This window comes from Camelina sativa, chromosome 13, assembly GCF_000633955.1.
Source record: "Camelina sativa cultivar DH55 chromosome 13, Cs, whole genome shotgun sequence".
NCBI classification, from domain to species: domain Eukaryota; kingdom Viridiplantae; phylum Streptophyta; class Magnoliopsida; order Brassicales; family Brassicaceae; genus Camelina; species Camelina sativa.
Genome location: NC_025697.1, coordinates 10,533,967 through 10,557,566, shown reverse-complemented (window position 1 = coordinate 10,557,566; position 23,600 = coordinate 10,533,967). Strand labels below are relative to the sequence as shown.

At 34.2% G+C, this 23,600-nt stretch overlaps 5 protein-coding genes and 1 long non-coding RNA gene across 7 annotated transcripts; 2 read left to right on the top strand and 4 right to left on the bottom strand.

Moving 5' to 3' along the window:
• LOC104738123 (protein MIZU-KUSSEI 1-like) lies at positions 1,343 to 2,353 on the bottom strand (the record flags this gene model as incomplete). Its single annotated transcript, XM_010458351.1, has 1 exon — positions 1,343 to 2,353. A coding segment is annotated over one exon (570 nt), but the record flags the coding sequence as incomplete, so codon positions are not given.
• LOC104736326 (protein MIZU-KUSSEI 1-like) lies at positions 2,361 to 3,679 on the bottom strand. The gene has a single exon (XM_010456289.2). It carries the CDS (start codon positions 3,415 to 3,417, stop codon positions 2,548 to 2,550), a length of 870 nt encoding a protein of 289 aa, XP_010454591.1. The 5' UTR covers positions 3,418 to 3,679; the 3' UTR covers positions 2,361 to 2,547.
• On the bottom strand, positions 5,831 to 7,463 carry LOC104736325 (protein Dr1 homolog). 2 transcript variants are annotated; one of them, XM_010456288.2, is made up of 5 exons: positions 7,225 to 7,463; positions 7,081 to 7,143; positions 6,741 to 6,830; positions 6,469 to 6,632; positions 5,831 to 6,364 (listed from the first exon to the last, which is right to left on the bottom strand). In XM_010456288.2, the coding sequence occupies exons 2-5, from the start codon at positions 7,133 to 7,135 to the stop codon at positions 6,197 to 6,199; spliced, it is 477 nt and encodes a 158-aa protein (XP_010454590.1). In that variant the 5' UTR covers positions 7,136 to 7,143; positions 7,225 to 7,463; the 3' UTR covers positions 5,831 to 6,196. The 2 variants fall into 2 exon arrangements, with proteins under 2 accessions (XP_010454590.1, XP_010454589.1); XM_010456287.2 differs by having other exon boundaries at positions 5,831 to 6,367; positions 7,225 to 7,460.
• On the top strand, positions 7,592 to 13,585 carry LOC104736324 (G patch domain-containing protein TGH-like). The gene is made up of 16 exons (XM_010456286.2): positions 7,592 to 7,789; positions 8,439 to 8,529; positions 8,594 to 8,688; positions 8,839 to 8,942; positions 9,253 to 9,314; positions 9,439 to 9,507; positions 9,654 to 9,805; positions 10,042 to 10,117; positions 10,200 to 10,286; positions 10,458 to 10,532; positions 10,813 to 10,957; positions 11,133 to 11,622; positions 11,753 to 12,034; positions 12,113 to 12,241; positions 12,429 to 12,611; positions 12,692 to 13,585. The coding sequence occupies exons 1-16, from the start codon at positions 7,655 to 7,657 to the stop codon at positions 13,361 to 13,363; spliced, it is 2,847 nt and encodes a 948-aa protein (XP_010454588.1). The 5' UTR covers positions 7,592 to 7,654; the 3' UTR covers positions 13,364 to 13,585.
• LOC104736323 (thymidine kinase b-like) lies at positions 13,680 to 14,840 on the bottom strand. Its single transcript, XM_010456284.2, has one exon. The coding sequence runs from the start codon at positions 14,665 to 14,667 to the stop codon at positions 13,810 to 13,812; it is 858 nt and encodes a 285-aa protein (XP_010454586.1). The 5' UTR covers positions 14,668 to 14,840; the 3' UTR covers positions 13,680 to 13,809.
• LOC104736322 lies at positions 20,877 to 23,600 on the top strand. Its single transcript, XR_002034755.1, has 3 exons — positions 20,877 to 22,382; positions 22,722 to 23,477; positions 23,572 to 23,600. It is a non-coding gene; the product is annotated as an uncharacterized LOC104736322 (long non-coding RNA).

Sequence of the window (23,600 nt, the reverse complement as noted above, 5' to 3'; positions counted from 1 at the left end):
ACAATTAAACGAAATTATATATCGGTTTGGGTTTACAAAATAGTGGTTAGGGTTTAGATTTTATAATTAAACAAAATTATATGTTGGTTTGGGTTTATAAAAAAGTGTTTAGGGTTTAGAATTTACTATTAAACAAAATTATACGTCGGTTTGGGTTTATAAAAAATGGTTTGGGTTTAGATGTGATAATTAAAAACTGTAATATAATATTAGAATTAACAATTTAAAAATTGGATGGTCTACAGAATTTGTTTACTTAATTAAGATTTATTTCCTTAATTTAAAGGGGGTGAATAAGAGAAGTTCACCCCTACGGGTGAACCCAAGAATTGTATGTCATTGACATTAAATAATTATTTTAATAAATAAATTAATTCTACTTATATTTGATATTTTATAGAAACTAATTGTTTTAAAATGTAACAAACATAATGGTAAATGTATACAGATTTTATTTCTTTATTTTATAAGGAGGTAAGTGAAGAGGTATTGTTCTTTAATAATTTGAAAAACTGTTTTGATTTGATAAAAAGTGACTTTTAACCTCACATACTATATTTTACTTTCACGGATTTTGTATGATGAGTTTTTGCGGATTAAAAATCTTTGAACATGTTGCGTGATCCGCTTAGCATGGTGGGTTTGGACTATAGAGCCAACATCAAAACTATTAGTTTATTTTATATACTGCAGATTTGTAGTCAAAGTTTGGAAAATTAACTTATAAATTATTTAGTATATGAACTACAAAATATTACACATACTACAACACATTCTTAATATTCCAAAAAAAAATCGTATACACATAAAAATATAGACTAACATACCATATAGACATATACTTCTGTTTAATTATAGAAAACAAAACTAAGTGTTTTAAAAATTTATATTCTATCTAATAACAAATTTAATGTAATTATGTTATAAACTGTATAAAACGTAAGAAGAAGAAAAAATATTCTAAACAAAATTATAAATTAACTAGATAAAATTCAATTAAATAGAAATTTAAAATCTAAGTAAATTAGAAGTATTTTTTAAAATATATTAATTTATAATTTAATTAGTGGTGTACAGCGGGTTAAAACCTAGTTAGGTTTAATTTTGAAAATTTAATAGATTGATCCACATGGAAAAATCTAGAGACAAAGATTAGTCCGTCGTTATAATATTACGCGTTACTCATTATAACGTATGGTCCAAATGGTCCATACACTTACTTATTCAGTTCTAAATTATTTCTTGGATCAAAGAAACTCAATGATGATTTTAACACTTTAAATCATAATTTAGCGACAAAAAATACACTAATGGAATGGGAACAAAATCAAGACTTTAATCATTACGATTCTAACAAGGCTCGGTGCCCCAATTATGACATTTGATTTAGAAAACAACAAGAAAAGATTACAGATTTTAATTAAAAAAACGAAATTTATACATTTACAAGTAGTCGTCCTCTCCATATCCCATATACCAAATTCTAAACCCCTCCCCCAAAAATTAAAACCCCTGATCTAATAACCATGAGATCGATTCAATCGATCAAATCGATCACATTCACATCTAATCCGAATTTGCAATAATAATATAGAGATACGTCGTTTTCGATTTTTTAAGTATTAGACATCGACTCACTTACCCACTTAACCGACTAATTAAGTAATTAAACCAGAAAATCTCACTTAACCGACTAATTAAGTAATTCAACCGGAAAATCTCACTTAAACCATAAACATTCTTTTCGATGACGAGGCTTTGGTCATCTCCTTCGTCTTCTTCATCAGATTCTGAGTAGATAGATACTAAGCTCAGGAGCTCCATTACTATCAGGATTCATCATATAGAAAGCTTCGGAGTCACGCGATCCAACGATTCTCTCAAACTTCGCTCTCATATACATCACATCTCCTCCACCGTCGCCGCCTGTCTCCTCCGTCTCCGGTAAAACTCCGGCGCCCATAGAAACCATCTCAAGCGCTTTCAAAACCTTTTTCTCCTTCTCACCACACTCTCTCCTCGTCGCGAATCCACACTTTTTCCCGTTACAATAAGTCCTCCACATCGGCTCCTCAACCAACCGCCGTGAAATCGCCGTCGCCGTCGCCGTCTTCGTCTTGTCTCCTCCGCCGTGACGTAAAGTTTTGATTTTTTCTTCTTCTCCTTCGTCTTCCTCTTTCCCTTTATCACACTCCAGAGCGATTCTGACGAGTCCCGAAGCCATCTCTTTAACCAACCCACTAATCGGAGTAGCGAGCTCGATGAGAAACGCCGGTGGAGAGTTAGGATCTTTCTGGATAGAGAAATGCACGTGTCCACGACGAGATCCGAAAAGTGTACCGACGACCCNTAATATAGAGATACGTCGTTTTCGATTTTTTAAGTATTAGACATCGACTCACTTACCCACTTAACCGACTAATTAAGTAATTAAACCAGAAAATCTCACTTAACCGACTAATTAAGTAATTCAACCGGAAAATCTCACTTAAACCATAAACATTCTTTTCGATGACGAGGCTTTGGTCATCTCCTTCGTCTTCTTCATCAGATTCTGAGTAGATAGATACTAAGCTCAGGAGCTCCATTACTATCAGGATTCATCATATAGAAAGCTTCGGAGTCACGCGATCCAACGATTCTCTCAAACTTCGCTCTCATATACATCACATCTCCTCCACCGTCGCCGCCTGTCTCCTCCGTCTCCGGTAAAACTCCGGCGCCCATAGAAACCATCTCAAGCGCTTTCAAAACCTTTTTCTCCTTCTCACCACACTCTCTCCTCGTCGCGAATCCACACTTTTTCCCGTTACAATAAGTCCTCCACATCGGCTCCTCAACCAACCGCCGTGAAATCGCCGTCGCCGTCGCCGTCTTCGTCTTGTCTCCTCCGCCGTGACGTAAAGTTTTGATTTTTTCTTCTTCTCCTTCGTCTTCCTCTTTCCCTTTATCACACTCCAGAGCGATTCTGACGAGTCCCGAAGCCATCTCTTTAACCAACCCACTAATCGGAGTAGCGAGCTCGATGAGAAACGCCGGTGGAGAGTTAGGATCTTTCTGGATAGAGAAATGCACGTGTCCACGACGAGATCCGAAAAGTGTACCGACGACCCGTGACCCGAGTCCGGAGTGGTGGTGACCGGGTCGTGCTCTGCTTAAAGTAGCTATGACTGAACGGAGACGAGACACGGCGAAAGATTGAAGCTTTCGTTTTTGAGTGATTACATTAGAGGAAGAGGAAGAGGAAGAAGAAGAGGAAGAAGTGTGTTTGGAAACGGGTTTAGCGTTGTTGTGATCAGGAAGAGGGTTATGGGTGGAAGAAACGTCGTCGTTTTCGTCTGATCCGACTTTTCTTGTCCAGTGGAAACTACTATTGTGTCTCTTGGAGGTAAAGTCATGTGAGTTTCCTTTCGCCATTGAAAGAGAAGAAGAAGAAGAAGCTCTAAAGCTTTTTTAGAGAGAAAAAGAAAGAGAGAGATATAGATAGAGAGAATGGAGGGTAATGATCAAAGTTGTTGGTGTGAATTTAACCTCAGGGTTTGGTCTATTTGGTGACTATAACTCTCTTTTATCTCTCTTCTTCCCTCTTCACTTTCTTTTTGCTCTCTCTCTCTCTCTTGTCGTTGTGAGTGTTTTGGTGTGAGAGAGAAGATAATACAATTTGTGAATTGACAGAGAATCGACTGTAAAAGGACCCACCAATTTCATCTTTGTTTTAAGAGAGGATTTCAGAAAAAATTAAAGCAGGAGAGAAAATAGTATAATAGTTTCATATTAAATGTAGATTTGGCTTTTGCTTTTTAGCTCAATGTGTCAAGTGATTCGATTTGGGGACTATTAATTTTAGGCAGCTCAAATGGTTTGTCCAAAGAAAAGAAAAAAACTCAAATGGTTGCATATTCTAAAGATTTTTGTTCTTTCGTAAATGGATTATGTTCACTTTTCGTTACAGAAAATGTAAAATGAAATTTCAACTGATTATATCAACTAAAGAGGAGAGGAATAAACTTTCTCAAAAATAAAATTAGAATGTTCTCTTTCATTTTCATCTTTATCTCTTCCATTCCTCTCAACACCACCATTTTAAAACCTTATGTTAATATGGATTTAATATACGTGAACCCGTATATAATATATATATATAAAGAGTTAAAGATAAATGGTTATTTTAAGGAAAAGTTTGGTGCTGAATGTGTAAATGTGGATATTGTTTATTTTAGTTAATACTTAATATTAACAAGAGAATAAGTGGGGGAGGGAGGATTGTGTTTTTGTTGAATACTTTGGGAGAAACACGAGAAATGAGACAAAAGAAAGGAATCTGGAGACAAAGTGTGTTTGTTGTTTCATTTTCGATGTGGGGTTCTCTCTATTCTTCTACATTACAGTACATACAAAAGAGCCCTCAGTTTTGTATGACCCAACCCTTTTTTTTTTTGACTTCACAGTAAAAAGTGGAGTCTTCACCTAAAATATATAGTACCACTTATCACATCTTTTTCTTCTTTATATCAAATCTTAATGTACATTTAACCATCCCTAATCATATTAAAGTTTCGTACATTATTTCCAATGAATGGCTATAAAAAATTCACAGAAAAAAAAAAATCTAAGTGTTCAAAATCAATAGAGAACATAAAAGACAAACAGTTCTGATAACTCTTTTCATAGTTGTTGACTTGTTGGCAGTAAAATAAGGTTTTTTACTTGTACTGGTAAAAAACGCAGGACAATAATTTGGCTCAAGCGGCATGACGTCTTGTCCTTATTTTTCCTGTAATAATATTTTTTTTTCTCTGTAAAATAAAACACCATTCGAAACTTAATTCATACATATGTTGGCTGAGTAAATAACATCAAAGCATTTTGTAGGATTTTATTTGTGATAAGAAGTCTGAGTCCTTTGTCCCATGATTTTCATCAATAGCTTCTGTGGTTCAATTTTATACTGTATGGGCTTATACTGGAAAGCTTAACGTATTCAACTATTCATTGATATTTGATGGTGAATATGTTATATATTACGGTCTCGATTCAGTAGGAAATATTCCCAAAATAAAGATTGGTGTGACAGGCCATTGAGAGGGGGCATACAACATTCGACAGGCTTTGTCTTGTGTCAAAGAATATAAAACCATCCAACTACTACTACAATACAAAGGAATGTATAATAATAATTTTAGAGAAAAAAACGAAGCCATATATACTAGTTTGGGTTTACTGACGTCATAAATAGAGAGATATGTGTAATAGGGTCTGTTCGGATTCTCTTATGAGTTGTCGGGTGCAGAGTAAACAGAAACCTGCGACCTTACACGTCACTCCGGTGATGGTCCTCCTAGTAACTGAGCACTGAGCAGAGTACCTTACCCCTTCAACGACTCTCCCTCACCACCCCTACCTTTAATGATGTCATGATTCATCAGTTTATATTCATTTTTGGTAGGAAACTAAAATATTATTTGTTAATAATTGGTCTTTGTTGTGTAAATTTTTTTCAGTTATATATATGTGTAAATCACACATTTTTAGTGTTGACATACGTTTGTTATTCGCAACTGTCAAAAGATAACATGACTGTTACCACTTACCAGATGAACTAATATTTTTTTTTCTATAATAAAAATTGTATCCAACAATCCAATTGGTAATTACATTATCATTTCACAATAGCTACCTGAGTTACTTGACATTATAATTGATGTCTTTTACAATCACATAAGTCAGCTCTTCACCAAAAAAACTAATGAACAATAGGTGTGCAGAGCTATTGGCAAAAAGAGCTTTCCGAGTAGAAAATGATTAGTGAACCTCTTCAAGTCTCCGTATGTCAACACTAAACAATGATCCAGCATTTTCTTTTATAGAAAGACAATTACACTCATTACCAAACCCATCCAACGTACAAACATTAGGTTACGGATCAAATTCCCGTCTATAGAACCATTGAATCGGATGCTTTGGTGTTAGACATGACCCACCATACTTAGTCAAGACACACAAGTAACACAAAACAAGGAATGCTTACTAATTACATCTGAATCACAAGGGTGTTTTTAAGATCATGAAACGCTAACATATTTTATACTAAGAGCATATAAACAGAGGACATACGCATTTGAACTTACAAGGGAATGTTAATAGGATGCTTTTTCTTTTTTTCTTTTTTGCCTACCGATTCAAAGGACGGTTTCAATTAGCTTTGTGGACTTCTCTGGTTGGTTTCTGGATGCTCAGGCTGAGGAACCGCAACACCTCCATTCATTCTTGCACGTGCTTCTGCAAACATACGTTGTTGCTCAGCCGCTGCTTCCTCCTCAGTCATTTGAGCTCCACTGTTCCATTTCACACTTCTCTGTGTGTCCTGCTATAGAGTTGCAAACATAGGAGACAGTTTAACAATAGTCATTTCTTCTTCTTCTTCTCGGTGCACAGAGAAGTAGATGAACAAAAGTAGAGGATGATTACCATGGTTTCATACTTATGTTGCTCATACGCAGCATAGACTTCCTCAATGTATTCTCCAAAACCAAGAACCTGTAGTGCCTTGAGAACATGCTCGGGGGCAATCGTCCGTTTGTCCTCTTTGTTACAAACATCATTAGATTCTGAAGATACAAGATTTATAAACTCTGCAAAAACGTTTAAGAAACCACACTGTAAGAAAACCCAAAAACTAGACTAAGTGAAGCAAGTGAAATATATCATATGAGAAGAAAATATATATGATCTGATCTTACCTACACAACATTCAATAAGAAGATCTTGAGCATCTCTAGCAACACGAACATCTGGTGGTAACATCTCCTTTATGATTTTAGTCATCGTAGCTATAAAATAATAAGAGAACAAAACGTATCCTTAGCAAGATCACAAGAACATGAAGTCTCTGATTGATTGCTCATGAATCCTATAACCCTCAGCTATGGTTACAAATCCTATTCAATATACACTTCAATGATCGATGAGCAATAAACCCAGATCAGAAACGTAGAGAACACATAATTGCAAAAATCTAAAAGGTACAGATACAACCAATTACAGAATAGGCATGGTCAATGGATCGGGAAAAAAGCTAACCTTTTGGAAGTGAAGCGTCTTCCTTGGATTTGCCGACTATATCCATTGGATCCATTGTGTGATCTACAGAAGTAATCAGATCAGATCAGATCAAAGGGTAAGGTATACACATGCGAGGATAGATATGTAGATGAATCGACTCACCGTAACTGAGTCAACGCGGTTAAAAGACAAGATACAATTCAGAGAGAGGACGATTCAACCGAGTCGTGGAGAGATCCGGCGCCGGTGAGTCGATCGGATTGTACGGAAGGTTTATCGGAGGAAGTTTCTCTCTCCTTCGTCTTCTCTGAGCAGAGTCGATTAGGGCAAACGGAACACGAAAAGCGCGTGAATCCCACTCTCGTTTACAATTGCTTAGATTCGGCGCGTGATGGGAGTAACTTCAACTCCTTAATAGAAAATTGGATTTTTTTATTTTTTATTTTAAATTAAAACCAAAATGGGCCGGAAAGTGACCCGAACCAGGCCCATATATCTCTTTGTTCAGTATTTCTCGATTTTCTGATTCTGCTTCTTCTCCGGTACTCGTTTAGAAATCTCGCTCGAATTGCTGCTTCTCTCGGTGGAGACAATGGCGTCAGATGAAGAGGATTTCGTATTTCATGGAACCCCAATAGAGCGCGAGGAAGAAATCGTGAGCCGGAAGAAGAAAGCAGTCGCTGGTGCTTCAGGCAATCTTAGAACTCTCCCTGCTTGGAAGCAAGAGGTGAGTCTCTTTCTTTGATCTTCTAGTTTCGGATGAATTAGGTCAATCAAGCATCAAGAGACTCGCGCTGGTTATGAACTTGGAAGTTATTGTTTTTGTGCTGTTTTGTGAATTTTAACTTACTGTAGTCTGTAGAGAGCTTAATAGGTTATATAAGGTAGAGTGAAGTTAGACAGAGAACTTTGAGGCCAACCCGTTTCAGGGTTTTAATACTGTTACTGGTAGTGGGAGGGAGCTTAAGAAGCTTGAATCTAAGGAAATCCAAGTGAATGTCTCTCTACTTGAGCTGGTCGAACACTCAGAATCATGTTAAATTGATGTGTATGCTGTGTTTGTTCTTGCTCATGCATGTGTCTATGGATAGTTATTAGATTGATAACGTGCATATAGAGGTTGCCTTGTAGGTTCTTTAGCATAAACATTTATAAAAGTTGGCATCATCCCTGGTCTATAATTACAAACTAATTGAAGCAATCTGTGTTGAAAATTGGTCTCCGTACTAATGGATGCATGGTATTGCTTACAATTTCCTGTCAATGTTTTTTGTGCGGATGCTTTCCACTATGGTTCTTTACTCAAAATAATGTCTATCTGTATATAGTTATATTATGTGGAAGGCTGCTAACATCTCACGAGTTATCATACTCAGGTGACTGATGAAGAAGGCCGGAGAAGGTTCCATGGAGCATTTACTGGTGGATATTCTGCTGGGTATTACAATACAGTGGGGTCAAAAGACGGTAAAGTTCACATTACTTGATTTTTATCTGTACGTTTCTGTTTACAATCTAAATTGAATTTCAGGCTGGGCTCCACAGTCATTTACATCATCAAGGAAGAACAGAGCTGGAGCAAGGAAGCAAAGTATTTCAGACTTTTTAGATGAAGATGAAAAGGCGGTATGATCCGTTAAGCTAATTCTTCTGTTACATTTATCAATGGTCAAATGGAAAGTGGATTTGGAAACTTTTGTTTTGCTCTTTGGAAGATGTGCACTATATGGAATGATGTTAACTTGTTAAGCCATTCTAAATGCTTTTTCATTTCAGGATATGGAGGGACAATCACTGTCCGCGAGCTCACAGTTTGACACATTTGGTTTTACGGCAGCCGAATATTCCCGCAAGCAAGTTGAGAAAGAACAGCATGAGAGGTCTCTGTGTACTTATGTGTCATAATTCTTAATACTTCTCATGCATGGTTGTAGCTTTGCGAGAATTTAACTGTGGACGGATATCCCATTCTTTCTTATCAATCTTTCTAATATGCTTTATATTCATTTGGAAGCTTGTTAGGAGCTATGTTTTATTCTGTAATTTCAGTTGTTCTCAATTTTGCTTTGGCATTAGTAATGTTTAGAAATTGTGTGATAGTCTGTTTTCTATATTAAGATTCCTTTTCTCTCTCATTCGACTTGGCTATGATGTTGCTATCATTTGTAACATTTTTTTTTTGTATCACAGGCCATCAGCCATTCCTGGCCCAGTGCCTGACGAACTTATTGCTCCAGTTTCAGAGTCAATTGGTTAGTTTCTAAAAGCCTCTTTAATATTTGGCAAAAGTTCCTTTTTCTTTCGTTCTCTCTATTTTTTAAATGCATCAAGAGGAGAAAACCTGATCTCATGTATATGCTTCTTTATATTGTTCAGGGGTCAAACTTTTACTAAAAATGGGATGGCGGCGTGGTCATTCAATAAAGGATGTGCGTGCTAGTTCAGGTTTGAACTTTTTTAGAATGCACTAAGCCACTAATCTATAATCTTCTTTTGTGCATCAATAAAAACCGTCAGTACCTTTTTATTTTGGAAATTCATAGCAAGCTATTTATTTTGTGGCTCTCTTTTTTATACCCTTGTCGGTGCAGATGCTCGTAGAGAAGCTAGGAAAGCATTTTTAGCCTTCTCTACTGATGAGAATACGAAGGAAACATCCGACTCAATGGTTTCGGAGACTGAAGTGGAAACTTCTCTGGATCCGCAATTTAGTGAAGATATTAAAATTTCTGAAAGCATTCCTGTGAGTCAACTTTCAAGTTTTTCTTTGCAAACGAGCTTTAGGTTGTTGATTGCAATTGCTACTGGTGTCATACATGTATTAGTCATTTTTTTCTTGAACTTCGCTTCTACATTTCGTAGCAGAATATACGTAGGACTGTGAACACTGCTTATAATGTTCTGCCGCGGGTCTTCTGATATTATCCTCACTTACATTGATGGTGATGATATCCTTTGTTCCTCCTTTATCTGTTGCAGGTATATGTTCTCAATCCAAAGCAGGACCTGCATGGATTAGGATATGATCCTTTCAAGCATGCTCCTGAATTTAGAGGTATCTAGTTGGTCTTTTATGATGTTTTTGTTGACAGGACATTCTTGGTCATTGACTTGCTTCTCATTTTTCTGATCCGTAGAAAAGAAAAGATCTCGCTTGTCTGCCAATAAGGAGGCTGGCTTCAGAAAGCCTTTGTCAATGAAGGAAAGTCTGTTTGGACCCAAATGTAAGATTTTGTCTCGCCATTATTTTTCTTTCTTATTAATTTGCTCTTCTTTGCTTAAAGATACTTACGTGCATCCACTGCGTATCTCTGTGCCAGCTTTTACTTGGCATTGTTGTTGCGTGAAAACTACTCATGGGTTGTGTTAGTTACTAATATGAGTTGAACAATCAGCAGGAAAGACTGCTCCGGGTTTTGGCATTGGGGCACTTGAGGAACTTGATGTTGAGGATGAAGATGTCTATGGTGGTAAGCACAGAAGAGCTACTTCCCCACTCTTGGTTTTTCTTTGTTCATATATGCATAAGTGTCTGTTGATGTTGCACTTTTTTAATTTCTAGAGGTGACAAACCATTGTTCACCGTATTTAAATTCTAGCTCCTGTATGTTGTAAAAGTAATATTGTTTTGGAAAAGAATAATATTCGTAATAGGTGCAAAAACTTGCTTGACAATTTGAAGTGTTTTTGGATTTAACCACTTGTTTCTCAGAATATGCTGCAACACCTAGATGTTTCCTTTTATTTCAGGTTACGATTTTGATCAGACTTATGTCATAGAAGATGAACAGCCAGCAAAACCGAGCAATGACAATAGACTGAGGTTAACCTCCAAAGAGCATGACGTTCTGCCAGGTTTTGGAGCTGCTAAGAATTCTGACTACAGTATGGAGAGGTAATTCAAACTAATATTTCAATGATTCACAATCATGAGGACGTCGTTAAATTAATGTCATCACACAATTGCATGTCCAATGGAACTCTTGCTCTCAGACATTACTGATTATGGCTACTTACTTTCATATGTACAGAGTCTGAATCATATCATTGTGTGTTTTATATTATACCAGGTTTAATCCTCCAACAATCCCGAAGGATTTTGTGGCCCGGCATAAATTTGCTGGTCCTCTTGAGGCTGAATCTAAGCCAACTCTTTCTGCTCCTCCAGATGTTCCTCCCCCTGCAGATAATAATCTGAAACTTTTGATCGAGGGCTTTGCAACTTTTGTTTCCCGTTGTGGGAAACTATATGAGGATCTTTCTAGAGAGAAGAACCAATCAAATCAGCTGTTTGATTTTCTCCGGGGAGGTAATGGTCATGAGTACTACGCTAGAAGGCTGTGGGAGGAGCAGCAAAAGCGCAGTGATCAAAGTAAGCTGACATTAGATGTTAAGCCGTCTTCAAGTGTACAGAAAATGACTGCAGAAGAACGTGGCAGCTTATTAGGGGAAAAGCCATTGCAGAGAAGTTTGAAAGAAACCGATACTTCTGCTTCTTCTGGGGGCTCCTTCCAGTTCCCGACCAATCTCTCTGATACATTTACCAAATCAGCTTCAACTGTAAGTAAACAACTTCACACCTTATAAGAAGATAGTTTGATTACGCTTGGTAGATGAGTTTTAAGGGAAGGATATGCCTTTGTTTTCCTTGCACTAACATTCTAGACTCATCTTTCTTTCCTTGAAATAGCAAGAGGCAGCAGATGCTGTTAAGCCTTTCAAAGATGATCCGGCTAAACAAGAGAGATTTGAGCAGTTTCTCAAGGAGAAATACAAAGGAGGGTTACGTTCAACAGACTTCAACAGAGTTAACAGCATGTCTGAATCAGCTCGTGCTCAAGAGAGGCTGGACTTTGAGGCTGCAGCTGAGGCAATCGAGAAAGGGAAAGCTTATAAGGAGGTTAGACGGGCTACTGAACGGCCTCTCGACTTCCTTGCAGGCGGCCTGCAGTTTACTTCTGGTGGGACAGAGGTATGTCTACATAATCTCCATTGCAGTTATTCAGCTCATTGGAGGTTCTATCCTTATACATAAAACTTTTGTTTACAGCAAATTAAAGACACTGGAGTTGTAGACATGAAATCCAGTACGACATACCCTAAAAGGGAAGAGTTCCAATGGCGTCCTTCACCTCTTTTGTGCAAACGATTTGATCTCCCTGATCCTTTCATGGGAAAGGTAAACAAGTGGTTTCTTGTTCCTCCTTCAGGGAATGCCATTTAAAGCTTGCATTCATTGAAAAAATGGCTTGCTCTGCACATCTCTTTTGGTTGGCTATAGATTATATAATTTTTAGAGCCATGTTCTTGCTTATGTGTAAAATTTAGTACTTGATTGATCAATAAATTCCCTTAAATTTTTACAGCTGCCTCCTGCTCCGCGAGCTAGAAACAAAATGGATTCTCTCATATTCTTGCCGGATACAGTGAAAGCTGCATCTGCACATCAAGTATCTGAGTCGCAAGAACATAAGAAAGAGACATCAATAGACGAGCCTGAAGTTGAGGTAGAAGTGGAGAATGTGGAGAGACCTGTTGATCTTTACAAGGTAATGCGGGTTTGTCTGAGAAAGTGTATGCTAACTCAATTTGGTAGTTTCGATCTATTAATATCTATGTTCACTTGTAGGCCATCTTCTCTGATGATTCTGAAGATGATGAAGATCACGTAATGAACGGAAAGATACAAGAGGGTCAAGAAAAGAAGAATGAAGCGGCGGCAAGCACATTAAACCGGCTTATAGCTGGTGATTTTCTAGAGTCTCTAGGGAAAGAACTAGGGTTCGAAGTACCATCTGATGTCCCATACCAGGAAGGAACCAAGCCGATGGAAGAAGAGAGCAAGTCCAGAAGCAAACCCGAAGGTTCTTCAGACAAAAGACCAGATAGAGCTGGATTTAAACAGAAAGTGGAGGAGAAGACGAGCAGCCTCACTCTCGGGTCTGAAGAAGAAAAGAGTAGAAAACAGAAAGAGAAATCGCCAAGAAAACGGAGTGGCGGCAACGATCTATCATCGAGTGAATCCTCAGGAGATGAGCGGAGTAAAAAACGATCTAGTAAGAAGGATAGATATAGAAACAATGATTCAGAGAGCGATTCATCCAGCGACTACCACAGCAGGGATAAGCAAGGTTCAAGATCAAGAAGGAAGCGACGAGAATCTTCTAGAGAGAAGAGAAGTAGCCACAAGAAGCACTCAAAGCATCACAGGAGCAAGAAGTCATCTTCTTCAAAGCTTGTGTATAGCTCAGACGAAGATCGGAAAGAGTCAAAGCGGGAGAAGAGAAGGCGACGAGACTAAAAAACCTAATCACAGCTGTTGACACTGACTAAACGCGGGAGAAACAGAGCCTTTTTGCATAGATATCGTATGAACATTGAAACAGCGTAGAGGTATGCAATGAATATTCTCTGCACTGTCTCGAGATGGTCAGGTTTGATAGCAAATGATATGGTATGAGATAGAGAAAAAAATTGTATTGTCATTTGCTTTATTTATATATTGGTTAAAAGAATTTGCTTACGACTTGTTGTGTTGATCATTGATCAAACTCCAATTACTAGTGTAGAACGACACAAAAATATATACATATCTTAACTGTACTTTTCTACTAGAACAATGTTAAAATCATTGATTAATTAATACATAATTTAAGCTTAAACTTCAAATCTCAAAGCTAAATAAACCAAATTATCTATCTAATCAAATCCTACAAACTCTCAAAATCGGCAACGACAAACACATTACTAAAGCGAACTCGCTACAACAACATCAGGCGTTTTGGTAGAAGACGAATCCAAAACGGCACGAGCGGTTTCCAAAACGCTTTGACCGCAAACGTAATGATTCCTACACACAGGCATATACACTTCAGCTCCACCGATAAGCTCCGTAACTCTCTCCTCCGTCTTCCTCATCGTAAACGAAGCTTTCTTCCCACAAACCTCACACCTCGACGTCAGCTTCGTGACGGAATTCGCAATCGGAATCAAATCGAGCACTGAACCAAACCTCCTCCTCATGAAATCACCATCCAATCCAGCGACGATTACGGTTTTACCTTCTTTATCAGCAGCTTCACGGCAAAACTCGTAGAGATCTCCGAAGAACTGAGCTTCGTCGATCCCGATCACGTCTAACCGATTCTCGTACTCTTCGGTTCCGAATCTCTCCTTGAAACTCGATAGATCTGGGAGTGACCAGCACGGGAACTTCTCGCCGTCGTGAGTCACTATCGATTCAGTGCAGTACCTCGTGTCTTTGTTTGATTTGATGACCGCGATTTTTTTGCCGGTTAGTTTCTCGGCGAGGATACGGCGGAGAAGCGTTGATGTTTTTCCGGAGAACATCGGACCGACAACGACGTGGATTTCTCCGGGAGGTGAGAAGGAGAGTGGTGATGATGATGATGCCGTATTCTGTGATTTTACGGTGGAAATTGCGGAACGAGGTGAATTTTTGGGGGATTTAGTGTTGTTGTTGATTGAGGAGGAGAAGCGAAGGACGGTGGAGAAGAGAGAAGGTTTAGGGAGATGATGATGAAGATGAAGAGAGAAGGGAGAAAGAGATGGTGAGATTAATGTTCTCATTGAAACACCAAACATTTGATTGATTTTACAGAGTGAAGGAGAAGGTGGAGGAGGAGGAAGAGGAAGAAGAAGAAGAAGAAGATGGAAAGCCGCTAAGGGAGGAGTTAGGGTTTATTGGGGTAAAGGGGTTTACTGGAAAGGCACATTTTTGATTAATTTTAATTTTGTAATGTTTATTCATTATTGGATTAGTTTTAGTTTTGGAGTACAAGTTAAAGAATTTATAACAGTTTCCTAAAAATATTTCTAGAAGAAAAGTGGAACTCCGCCTTTGCCTTACAAAAGCCAACTGATTTTTTTTTTCTTTTTCTTAGTAATCTATAATAGTATTTTTGCAGTAGTTTTTACTCAAAAATATTTTTTAGAAAGTTTTTACATTTAATGCTATTTAATATTTATATTCATATCCAAATAAGTTTAGTTAATTCTCTCTGCTATTCTTATACCCAAAAAAATTAAAATATTTTAAATATCCATATATACAATATTCTATAATTAATATAGATATTTATAAGATTTATTCCATATTAAAAAAATTATTCTCCTATCATCTTTTTTTTTATTATTTTAAATTTTAAATATAGTGAATCATCATCAGATAATACATAAAGTTAATAAAATGTGTATTTTTTCCTGTATATATTGTGACTTGAATTTTTTTAAACAAACATATATTACTCAATTAATATAAAAGTGTGTGTTCAACATACATATATAATAAATTTATTGTATATAGTAAATTTTAGAATTTTAGGAAGTTTATAATTTATAAATGATATATCTAAACTTAATAAAAAGTTTAAAATTATGAATATTTAAACATATTGAATTTTCAAAATTAACACAAACAAGTTATATTACATGACGGGTTATATGACATTACATGATTGAATTGATAATATTAAAAAACAAAATATTATTAATATGATACTTTAATACGGATTAAATCTTTATTTTACTATTTTAACAACACCAATATAAAATATGTCGAATCAAACTGATTTAGTTAAGATTGTATTAAACAAAAATCGTTGTACAGTATACCACGAATTATATACTAAATCACTAAAATTAACAAAAAGAGTACATTAACAAAATTAGTATTAAAAAATATATTAATTTAAAAAAATCAAAAAAGAAATTTGCCCTGCCGTAGTCATAATCTAGTATTATATATGTTGGATGATCATTTTTCAATCATCATAATATAAATTATCTACTGGTTTTTTTTATTCTTGATAGTAATGTTATACATTTGTACTTTTTTTTGGTTTTATTTATATTTGTTTGGGCGTTGGGGTATGTTTTGTTTGGACAACCTCAGAGGCTAAGAGACTCATTGATGTGGTATGTGAGACTAACTAAACATTGATTCTGGTTGTGTACAAAAAGACTCACCAAACTAAGGAGTTACACAAGTGAGATCAATGGCTCTAAGGTATGTCAAGCTTGACCTATAGTCAATCAATCTCTGGCTAAGTTTCGATATGTCTTCAATGAAACATTATTTTCAATTTATACAAAAGAGTCAACAAGCTAAGTACTTGTTTTGCATTGAGAATGACGTGTCCTGCGTAATCATGATGTTTTTTTTTGTTCTTTTCTTTTTTTGAACGATGATTCTTATTTTTGATAATGATTTTGAAATTTAAAAGTTTAAATTTGAAATTTTTGTTTATCTATTACATTTTTATCATCTGTCGTCTTAATAATAATGCGATAAAATGATCGATATATATATATATATATATCTTATATAATATGAGAAGGTTTTACTCATAACTTTGCATAACATGACGACATTTGGCAGCGTATATTTTCGACACATGTCTTCACTTCTCAATTATTAAATTCTTTTAATTTACTTTTTTCAAAAATACATACATTAGTTTTCATATTCACTAAATTTAAATGATAGTTTTGTACTGAAATATATATTAACATTTGTGCAATGTCCTTTTAGTTTATACATATATCAATATTTTCTATAATTAACATAACATTATAATTTTGCAAAATTATCATTTATCAATATTTTGTATAATTACCATAACATTATAATTTTGCAAATAAGAAATAATTAAATATTAATATTTGGCAGCGTATATTTTTGACACATGTCATCCCTTCTCAATTATTAAATTCTTTTAATTTATTTGTTTCAAAAATACATACATTAGTTTTCATATTCACTAAATTTAAATGATAATTTTGTACTAAAATATATATTGACATTTATGCAATTTCCTTTTAGTTTATACATATATCAATATTTTCTATAATTAACATAACATTATAATTTTGCAAATAAGAAATAATTAAATATTAATATTATAATTTTGGTCAAAATAAATTTCCGATAATTAAAGATTTAAATATTAATATCATAATTTTGGAAAAATATAATGTGATGGTTATTAAATTCTTTACTAATTTCAAGCTAGAAAAATATTATAATGTTATAATAATTATTGTTGACAAAAAAAATTATAATATTTGTTTCACAGTTTTTGCGCCAAAAGATCAAATCAATTTATCTAAAATAGTTTCAAGATATAAAACAATCTGATATTTTTTTAATAGTAATCATTAACACAATTGATTGCATATTAATTCTTTAAAATGTAACTCCCATGATGTTTGAAAAATATTTAAAAACAAATCTTTCATCATATAAATACACTTCAATGTATTAATTGCAATACATTTTGTGTTTTACAAAAAAAAAAACCCCACAAACAAAACCTATGGTATATTTATTCTTTGAAATGTAACCATAACTCCCATGATGTTTGACCCAAAAAAAACTAAAAAACCTCTCATACTACTACAAATTTATCTATAAATAGCTAGATAAAGTCTTCATCAAACATCATATTCTACCTCTCACATAATTTTCTAAATTTTGTAATATTTAATTTTTCCCTTTATGTGACATTTGTAGGTTTTGAAATAAATAAGCTGAGTCGAAATTTTGGAGCATTTACAGAAGTTAACATGTGCAATGTGGTTATTCATTAGAAAGAGTTAGAGGTCTTAGGCACATAAGACATTCTCACTTGTAAATATTGTTTTGAATGCCTATTTTGTATATCAATATTGTAATTTGTTTTTCTTTATCCATTTGATAAATTTTTAATATAAAATTTTTAGTTTTAGACCATAATTCATAAACCCTAATAGATTTTATATCTTAGTCACAATATTCCTGCTACTTATTATTACCCATTCTATATTTTATAAAAGTGTGTTTGTATGTATTACCCAGGAAAATAAGTTTAAACATATACTAACTGTTTTGAATACTATTACTTTAATTAAATGTGTTCCTTAACGTTACAACTATGTTTGTATGTATTTATTCATTTTCTTTCCGATAACCATTTCCATAGTCCTTTATTTTATTTATAGGTTATGACTTCTGATGAGAGAAAGGTTTTGTGATGGTTTAGGGTTTAGGGTCGAGGGAGATTTGGATGTCTAGGTGATATATGTCTCATGATATGGGTTTCCAAAGCCATGTGATTCTTCCAAATTTAGTTTTTTTTTCTTGCACAATTTATTCTTAATTATTTTCTTAAAATATAATTAGAATCTAATTTCTTTCACAACACTATTGTTTGGGTTATACTATGTATGCACTTATTTTCTTTTCTCATATGTTCTATTATTTTTCCTAGCCATGATCGATTGTTGATGATGTGATGATAGTGCTTACCCGCAAGAAGAGCAAGGCAATGAGACTTGACCATGTGTGCAAGTTTAATTAATAGCATTTAACAAGACTCACCTCTTCCACGTGTTTATCAAATCGAAAGATCCAAAGATCATCCTAAGCTAATCCCAATTGCATTCTAGAGAGAGAGAGGGAGGAAAAGAGAGAAAAAACAATGTCTTGGAGAAGTAGGAAGATTTGAGTTATCTCTTCTTCCATCCATCACATGATTTAAAAAATAAAAACATAGAGGAAGAAAAAAACAGATTATTTGGTGAACAATTATTTTATGTTCTCTTAGGTTATGCAGTTAACACTAAAAAAGTAACTCGATAATACGATGATATGTTTTTACTCTTTTTCGTTGGTCATTTTGAGTATAATACAACATATATATATATATATATATTTAAACAGAAAAGTATAACACAAAAAACAATTTTTATTTGATATAATAATATATCAATATATGTTAATAACATTTTTTATTCAATTCTAAACTAAATTCAGTTTGCATTTAGATTTAGTATGTTTAATAGATATAAAGTACGTGATAAAAATATAGAAATATCTAACAGAGAACTTTCTTTTCCAAATGCAATTAATCAAGAAACAGAAAGAATTCTACTTCTAGAACACAAATGCATTTGAAGTCATTTGTATAATTCATTAAGATTAAAATATTTTATTGCTAAAAGATTCAAATTATAATAATAAAACTTTTAAGCATGTGGGTAATATATAAATATCACTATTATTTATGCTACCTTTAGTTATCAAATTAAAGAAATTAATTACACAGAGAATGAAGGAAGAGCATGAGTTTCGGCTCAAGAAGAGGTTATTCGAGAAATTCAAGTTACTGTCTCGTCCTTCTTGGAGGTGTCTGGTTTTAGAAGATATTGATGTTTTATAAATTATGTTAAAAACGGACAAACTAACACATAATGTCCATGCTCATCCGCATTTTATTTTATATGTAATCAATGTTCTTTTCCCAACGTAAAAAATGTTTGTATGTCTTGATTGTGTATCAAAACATGAAGAGTTATATATATTATATGAGATACAAACTAAATATTTTAAAGTAACCTTTCATATTAACAAAAAATTTCAGTTTAATACTTAACTAATCAATAGTCATTTATTTTACGTGACTGAGAATACTTATTTAAAAACAAAATAAATAACAAACATAAAATAATTTATCGAAACACAAAATATTAAATTTTAAATATTTTAATAAATCTAATATATATTAAAATTATTATAAAATTGATGCGCGAGTTTACTTCTAGTATATATATATATATTATGGGCAGAAACACTAAATATTCGAAAGACTCTAAACCCAAAGAAAGAAGCAAAATCCCAAATAAGAAAAACGAATTCCTAAGTTACAGGGAAACTATTTACCAATACTTAAATAAGCTCAAAAGAAAAAGGAACTTACCAAAAACTTATTCCCTCACCAATGTGAACAAAGCTACTAAAGGTAAGGACAACACGAGTCCACCTTGCAGTTAACGAAACTCCAGTTATATGAAGCCATAATACCTCTCAAATAGATTGAACCTTGATTTCTATTATGAGAGAAAGGCACCTCTTTCGCTTTTTTTGTTTTTTTTTTTTGTTTTTTTTTGCTTTTATTTGTGTTTTATATAATGAGAAATCATGGGTGGTGTAATGGTTTAGGATAAATGTATTGGCTTTGTTGTTGAGGAGTTTCGGCTCTGAGTGTGTTATGCTAAGAAAGTTTATCCTCTGTATTTGTTTATAGTGCTTTGCTAAATTCTTGTTTCCATAACGGTTAGATCAAATTGTTGAAAGAGATAAAAGATTTGAATGGAACACGGTTAATGGACGTTTGAGACGCAAAGCTAGAAGAAACGATTTTTCTTTTATTACCATTCATCATCCTATTAGATGAGAGATCAGTTCAAATATTATAATATCATATCTGTTTAATTTGTTATTGTTCTGTTTGATACGTCTAAATCGCTTGTTCTGCTCATCTAATATACTTTTTCCATTTAGACCGAGAAAACCTACTCTTGCTACTTGCTAGTATTAAATAAGTTGGCACATCTCACTCCGAAATAGATAAATCAGTTTTTGTTATTGTATTTTCAAAGTTAGAAAACAGAAGAAATGAACATATCTACAAAATGGAAAGATAATGATATAAAACAGTAGTAAAAAGAGGAAGACTAAAAAAATTAGAGAAAACAGAAAACTAGTAATAAATTGTGAGAATCATTTCATTTCATTAGTCTATCAATCATAGACTTTGATAAAAGTAAAAAAAAAAAATAGACCAAAAGGACAAAAGACGAGGATGATAAATTTGTACGGCAAAACGGTGAGTCATCAAAGATTCTTTCTCTTTTCTAAAAACTTTTATATTGTTCCTTCTCAAATTATATTCTCACATGCATGTACAATACATATATATATATGTTTTGTAATTTGTAAACCAACCACGCCTCTCTCTCTCTCTCTCTCTCTCTTTCTATATATAATATAATAATAGCTCTGCATCTACTACCTCTGTTGTATATTTTTTATATTTCCTTGAGATCAATGATTTGTGTTCATCACCCTATCGATTCTCTCAGATCTGTCAATATTATTTTTTCGTTTCTTTAGGAATGATTGAAGAGTGAAGTCGCTGGAGGCAGCGGTTCATCGATCAATTCCTGGGAAATTCTTTTGTTTAATTTCGATGTTAAAAAAAAAAAAAAAAAAAANAAAAGAGTTATACATCGAAAGCACGAATCGATCGATAAACCTCTGCATCCAGCGCTTGCTCTACCCTGATCATTTGTTTGATAATCTAGTATCTACTTCAACGCTCTCAGAAAAAAAAAAAAGCATTAGAAGAAACAAGATTTTGGATTCTAAATCTTATTTTTTTTTGTCCCAAATATAATTGGTAATGAAAGCAAGTAAATATAAATCAGTCTGTTTGTTTTGTTTTTGTTTTGGGTAACAAATCATTCATAATGTTTTTTTTTTTTTTTTAACTTTTTCTTTTGTAGGTGTACTTCATTCCTAGTCTATCATGTCTTCATACTTTGACTTGTACACTTATCTTAATATCTTACCATGTGTTTCTTCTGTTTTTATTATAATTTCCAGTTACAATTTCAGTTTTGTTTTTTAAAATTTTTCCCTCAAGTAAATTATTCTCAATCTGATGATGATGATGCTGATGCAGTTTTTACTTTTGGTTTAACATGTATTAAGGTTTGAGTCTCACCTAATAATGTTATTTTTATTTCGTTGAGCCATGGAGGCCAATTAATTCGAGTTTGCGGATTAGCTAATACCGTAGATCGGTTTCTTTCCCTCTCACCGCTGGTTTTGTTCCTGTTTTTTTTCTTTTTTTTGGTGTGTTGTTATGAGTTCTCTCTCGAGGTTTGCTCTGTATCTATGGTTTTCTTGATGCATTATGTGGCTTTTGCTTGCTTCTCCGGCTCTAGATACCGCTATTTTTACCTGAGCATTGCCCATTTCTCGAGAGAACACTTGCTTTTGCATTACTATGTAAGTCTATGTTCATGTTTCATTCTTGTCTAGTGATAAGATATCCACACAAAAACCAGCGTTGCAAACTACTCCAAAACTTTGGTACATTGCGCAATATCCAAATAGCGTAATAACCCTTTTAATCAGGATTTAAATGCTCATATTCAGTGATTAAAAGGTCCAGATAGCCATGCTGCTTCTTGTTTATTTTTGCATTATTAGAATCTGTTTTGAAGCAATAATGAAAGTGGATGTTCAAGAAGAATCAAATTCACTCCCGATGAGAACTTTCAAGTGTCAGCGTCTATCTGTTGAGAAAGACACTTTCAGTTGTTAGTCATATATGTGTTCTCTTTTCCCTTTTTTGGCAGGACAGAAAAAAAAGGTGAGGAATCTTGTAAGTGAATGGATTCCTCAGCTCGTGGGTTTAAATATTTCCTTGGAGCAAACTTCAAATGGTAACATGATTCCATTCTCATATTAGGTAAGCAAAGGAGAATCTTGTTCTTTTTCAAGATCAAGACTTGTTTTCCAGATTCCAGAGAAATAGTGTTGTTCTTATATATATTGTTTAATTATGATGATGCTGTAACAAAACATGAACTTTGGTGATACCCGTGAACCAGCATCGTTGAAACCCGGCTTTGAGTTTCTTTACATGGGATTTGGTAGTTTAATTGGTGAATCATTTATTGCTAATATGTTAGCTTGTTTGTTTTAAGGTCTTGTTGTGGTATACTAGTACTATACTATACAATATGGGGGAACTATATATATTATTTGTAAATGTTATGGAGTTAGTGATCTGGTCATCTTCCTTCAGTCATGGGAACACAGGAACCAGAAGAAAAGAACCTAAGCCAAATTGATGGAACATATTGTTCAAAGAGGCGGCTTAATACAGACAAATACAGTTCCTTTGTTTACAACCCTACACTTCTTTACAAAACTTGCGCTCATATTTTTCCTAATTTTATTTGTATGTTTTCTAATGTTTCATTGTAATCATCTTTGTTGTTATTATTATGTAGTACAACCTTCGGTATTACCGTAACAATAAAATTCTTGTACTACATATACAAAAGCAAATGATTCGGTTGGGTTCTGGATCGGCAACGAATGGCTAAGCTTAGCACCACAAATTGCCACGTAGGATAAGTCTGACCAATCAGAAACCATCTTTCAAATCTCCCTTCGTTCAATCTTAACCAGAAATCTCAATTTACTTATAATCTTTAGAAAAAAAAAGAGTACAGCTGAAGAAACAGTTTGCAGACAACATTGAAGAAAAGTATTAAGAGTTGCTTTGTCTCTTTCGCTGTCGCATTGATTTGACAATTTGTGGCGGAGAGAAACCATGGCTATGGCGGAGATGGCAATGAAGTCTTCAGTATCTGCAAAACTCACTCTTCCTTCTTCTTCTTCTACGTTTTGTAAGAAGACAGCTGTGAGACAAATCTCTGTTTCACTTCCAACATCAACTTCAATCTCTCTGTTATCTCTCTTTGCTTCTCCTCCTCATGAAGCCAAAGCTGCTGTTTCCATTTCCAAGGACCAAATCGTCTCCTCTCTCACTGAAGTATAATAACAATCTCACTTAATTAATTTTACCTCTGTCTTGTTATGACCAAATCGTATCCTTCTTTGTTAACGAGAGTTCTTGTCTTAAACAGGTGGAGAAAACAATCAACCAAGTTCAAGA

What these genes read in the sequence shown, in the direction of transcription:
- LOC104736326 (XM_010456289.2), bottom strand. Translation starts at nt 3,417, where the DNA reads ATGGCGAAAGGAAACTCACATGACTTTACCTCCAAGAGACACAATAGT.
- LOC104736325 (XM_010456287.2), bottom strand. Translation starts at nt 7,135, where the DNA reads ATGGATCCAATGGATATAGTCGGCAAATCCAAGGAAGACGCTTCACTT. An exon ending in AGACGCTTCACTTCCAAAAG is followed by an intron (nt 6,831 to 7,080) that starts GTTAGCTTTTTT and finishes ATTATTTTATAG; the next exon opens with CTACGATGACTAAAATCATA. An exon ending in AACATAAGTATGAAACCATG is followed by an intron (nt 6,368 to 6,468) that starts GTAATCATCCTC and finishes GCAACTCTATAG; the next exon opens with CAGGACACACAGAGAAGTGT.
- LOC104736323 (XM_010456284.2), bottom strand. Translation starts at nt 14,667, where the DNA reads ATGTTTGGTGTTTCAATGAGAACATTAATCTCACCATCTCTTTCTCCC.
- LOC104736324 (XM_010456286.2), top strand. Translation starts at nt 7,655, where the DNA reads ATGGCGTCAGATGAAGAGGATTTCGTATTTCATGGAACCCCAATAGAG. An exon ending in TAGATGAAGATGAAAAGGCG is followed by an intron (nt 8,689 to 8,838) that starts GTATGATCCGTT and finishes TTTTCATTTCAG; the next exon opens with GATATGGAGGGACAATCACT. An exon ending in TTACTTCTGGTGGGACAGAG is followed by an intron (nt 12,035 to 12,112) that starts GTATGTCTACAT and finishes TTTTGTTTACAG; the next exon opens with CAAATTAAAGACACTGGAGT.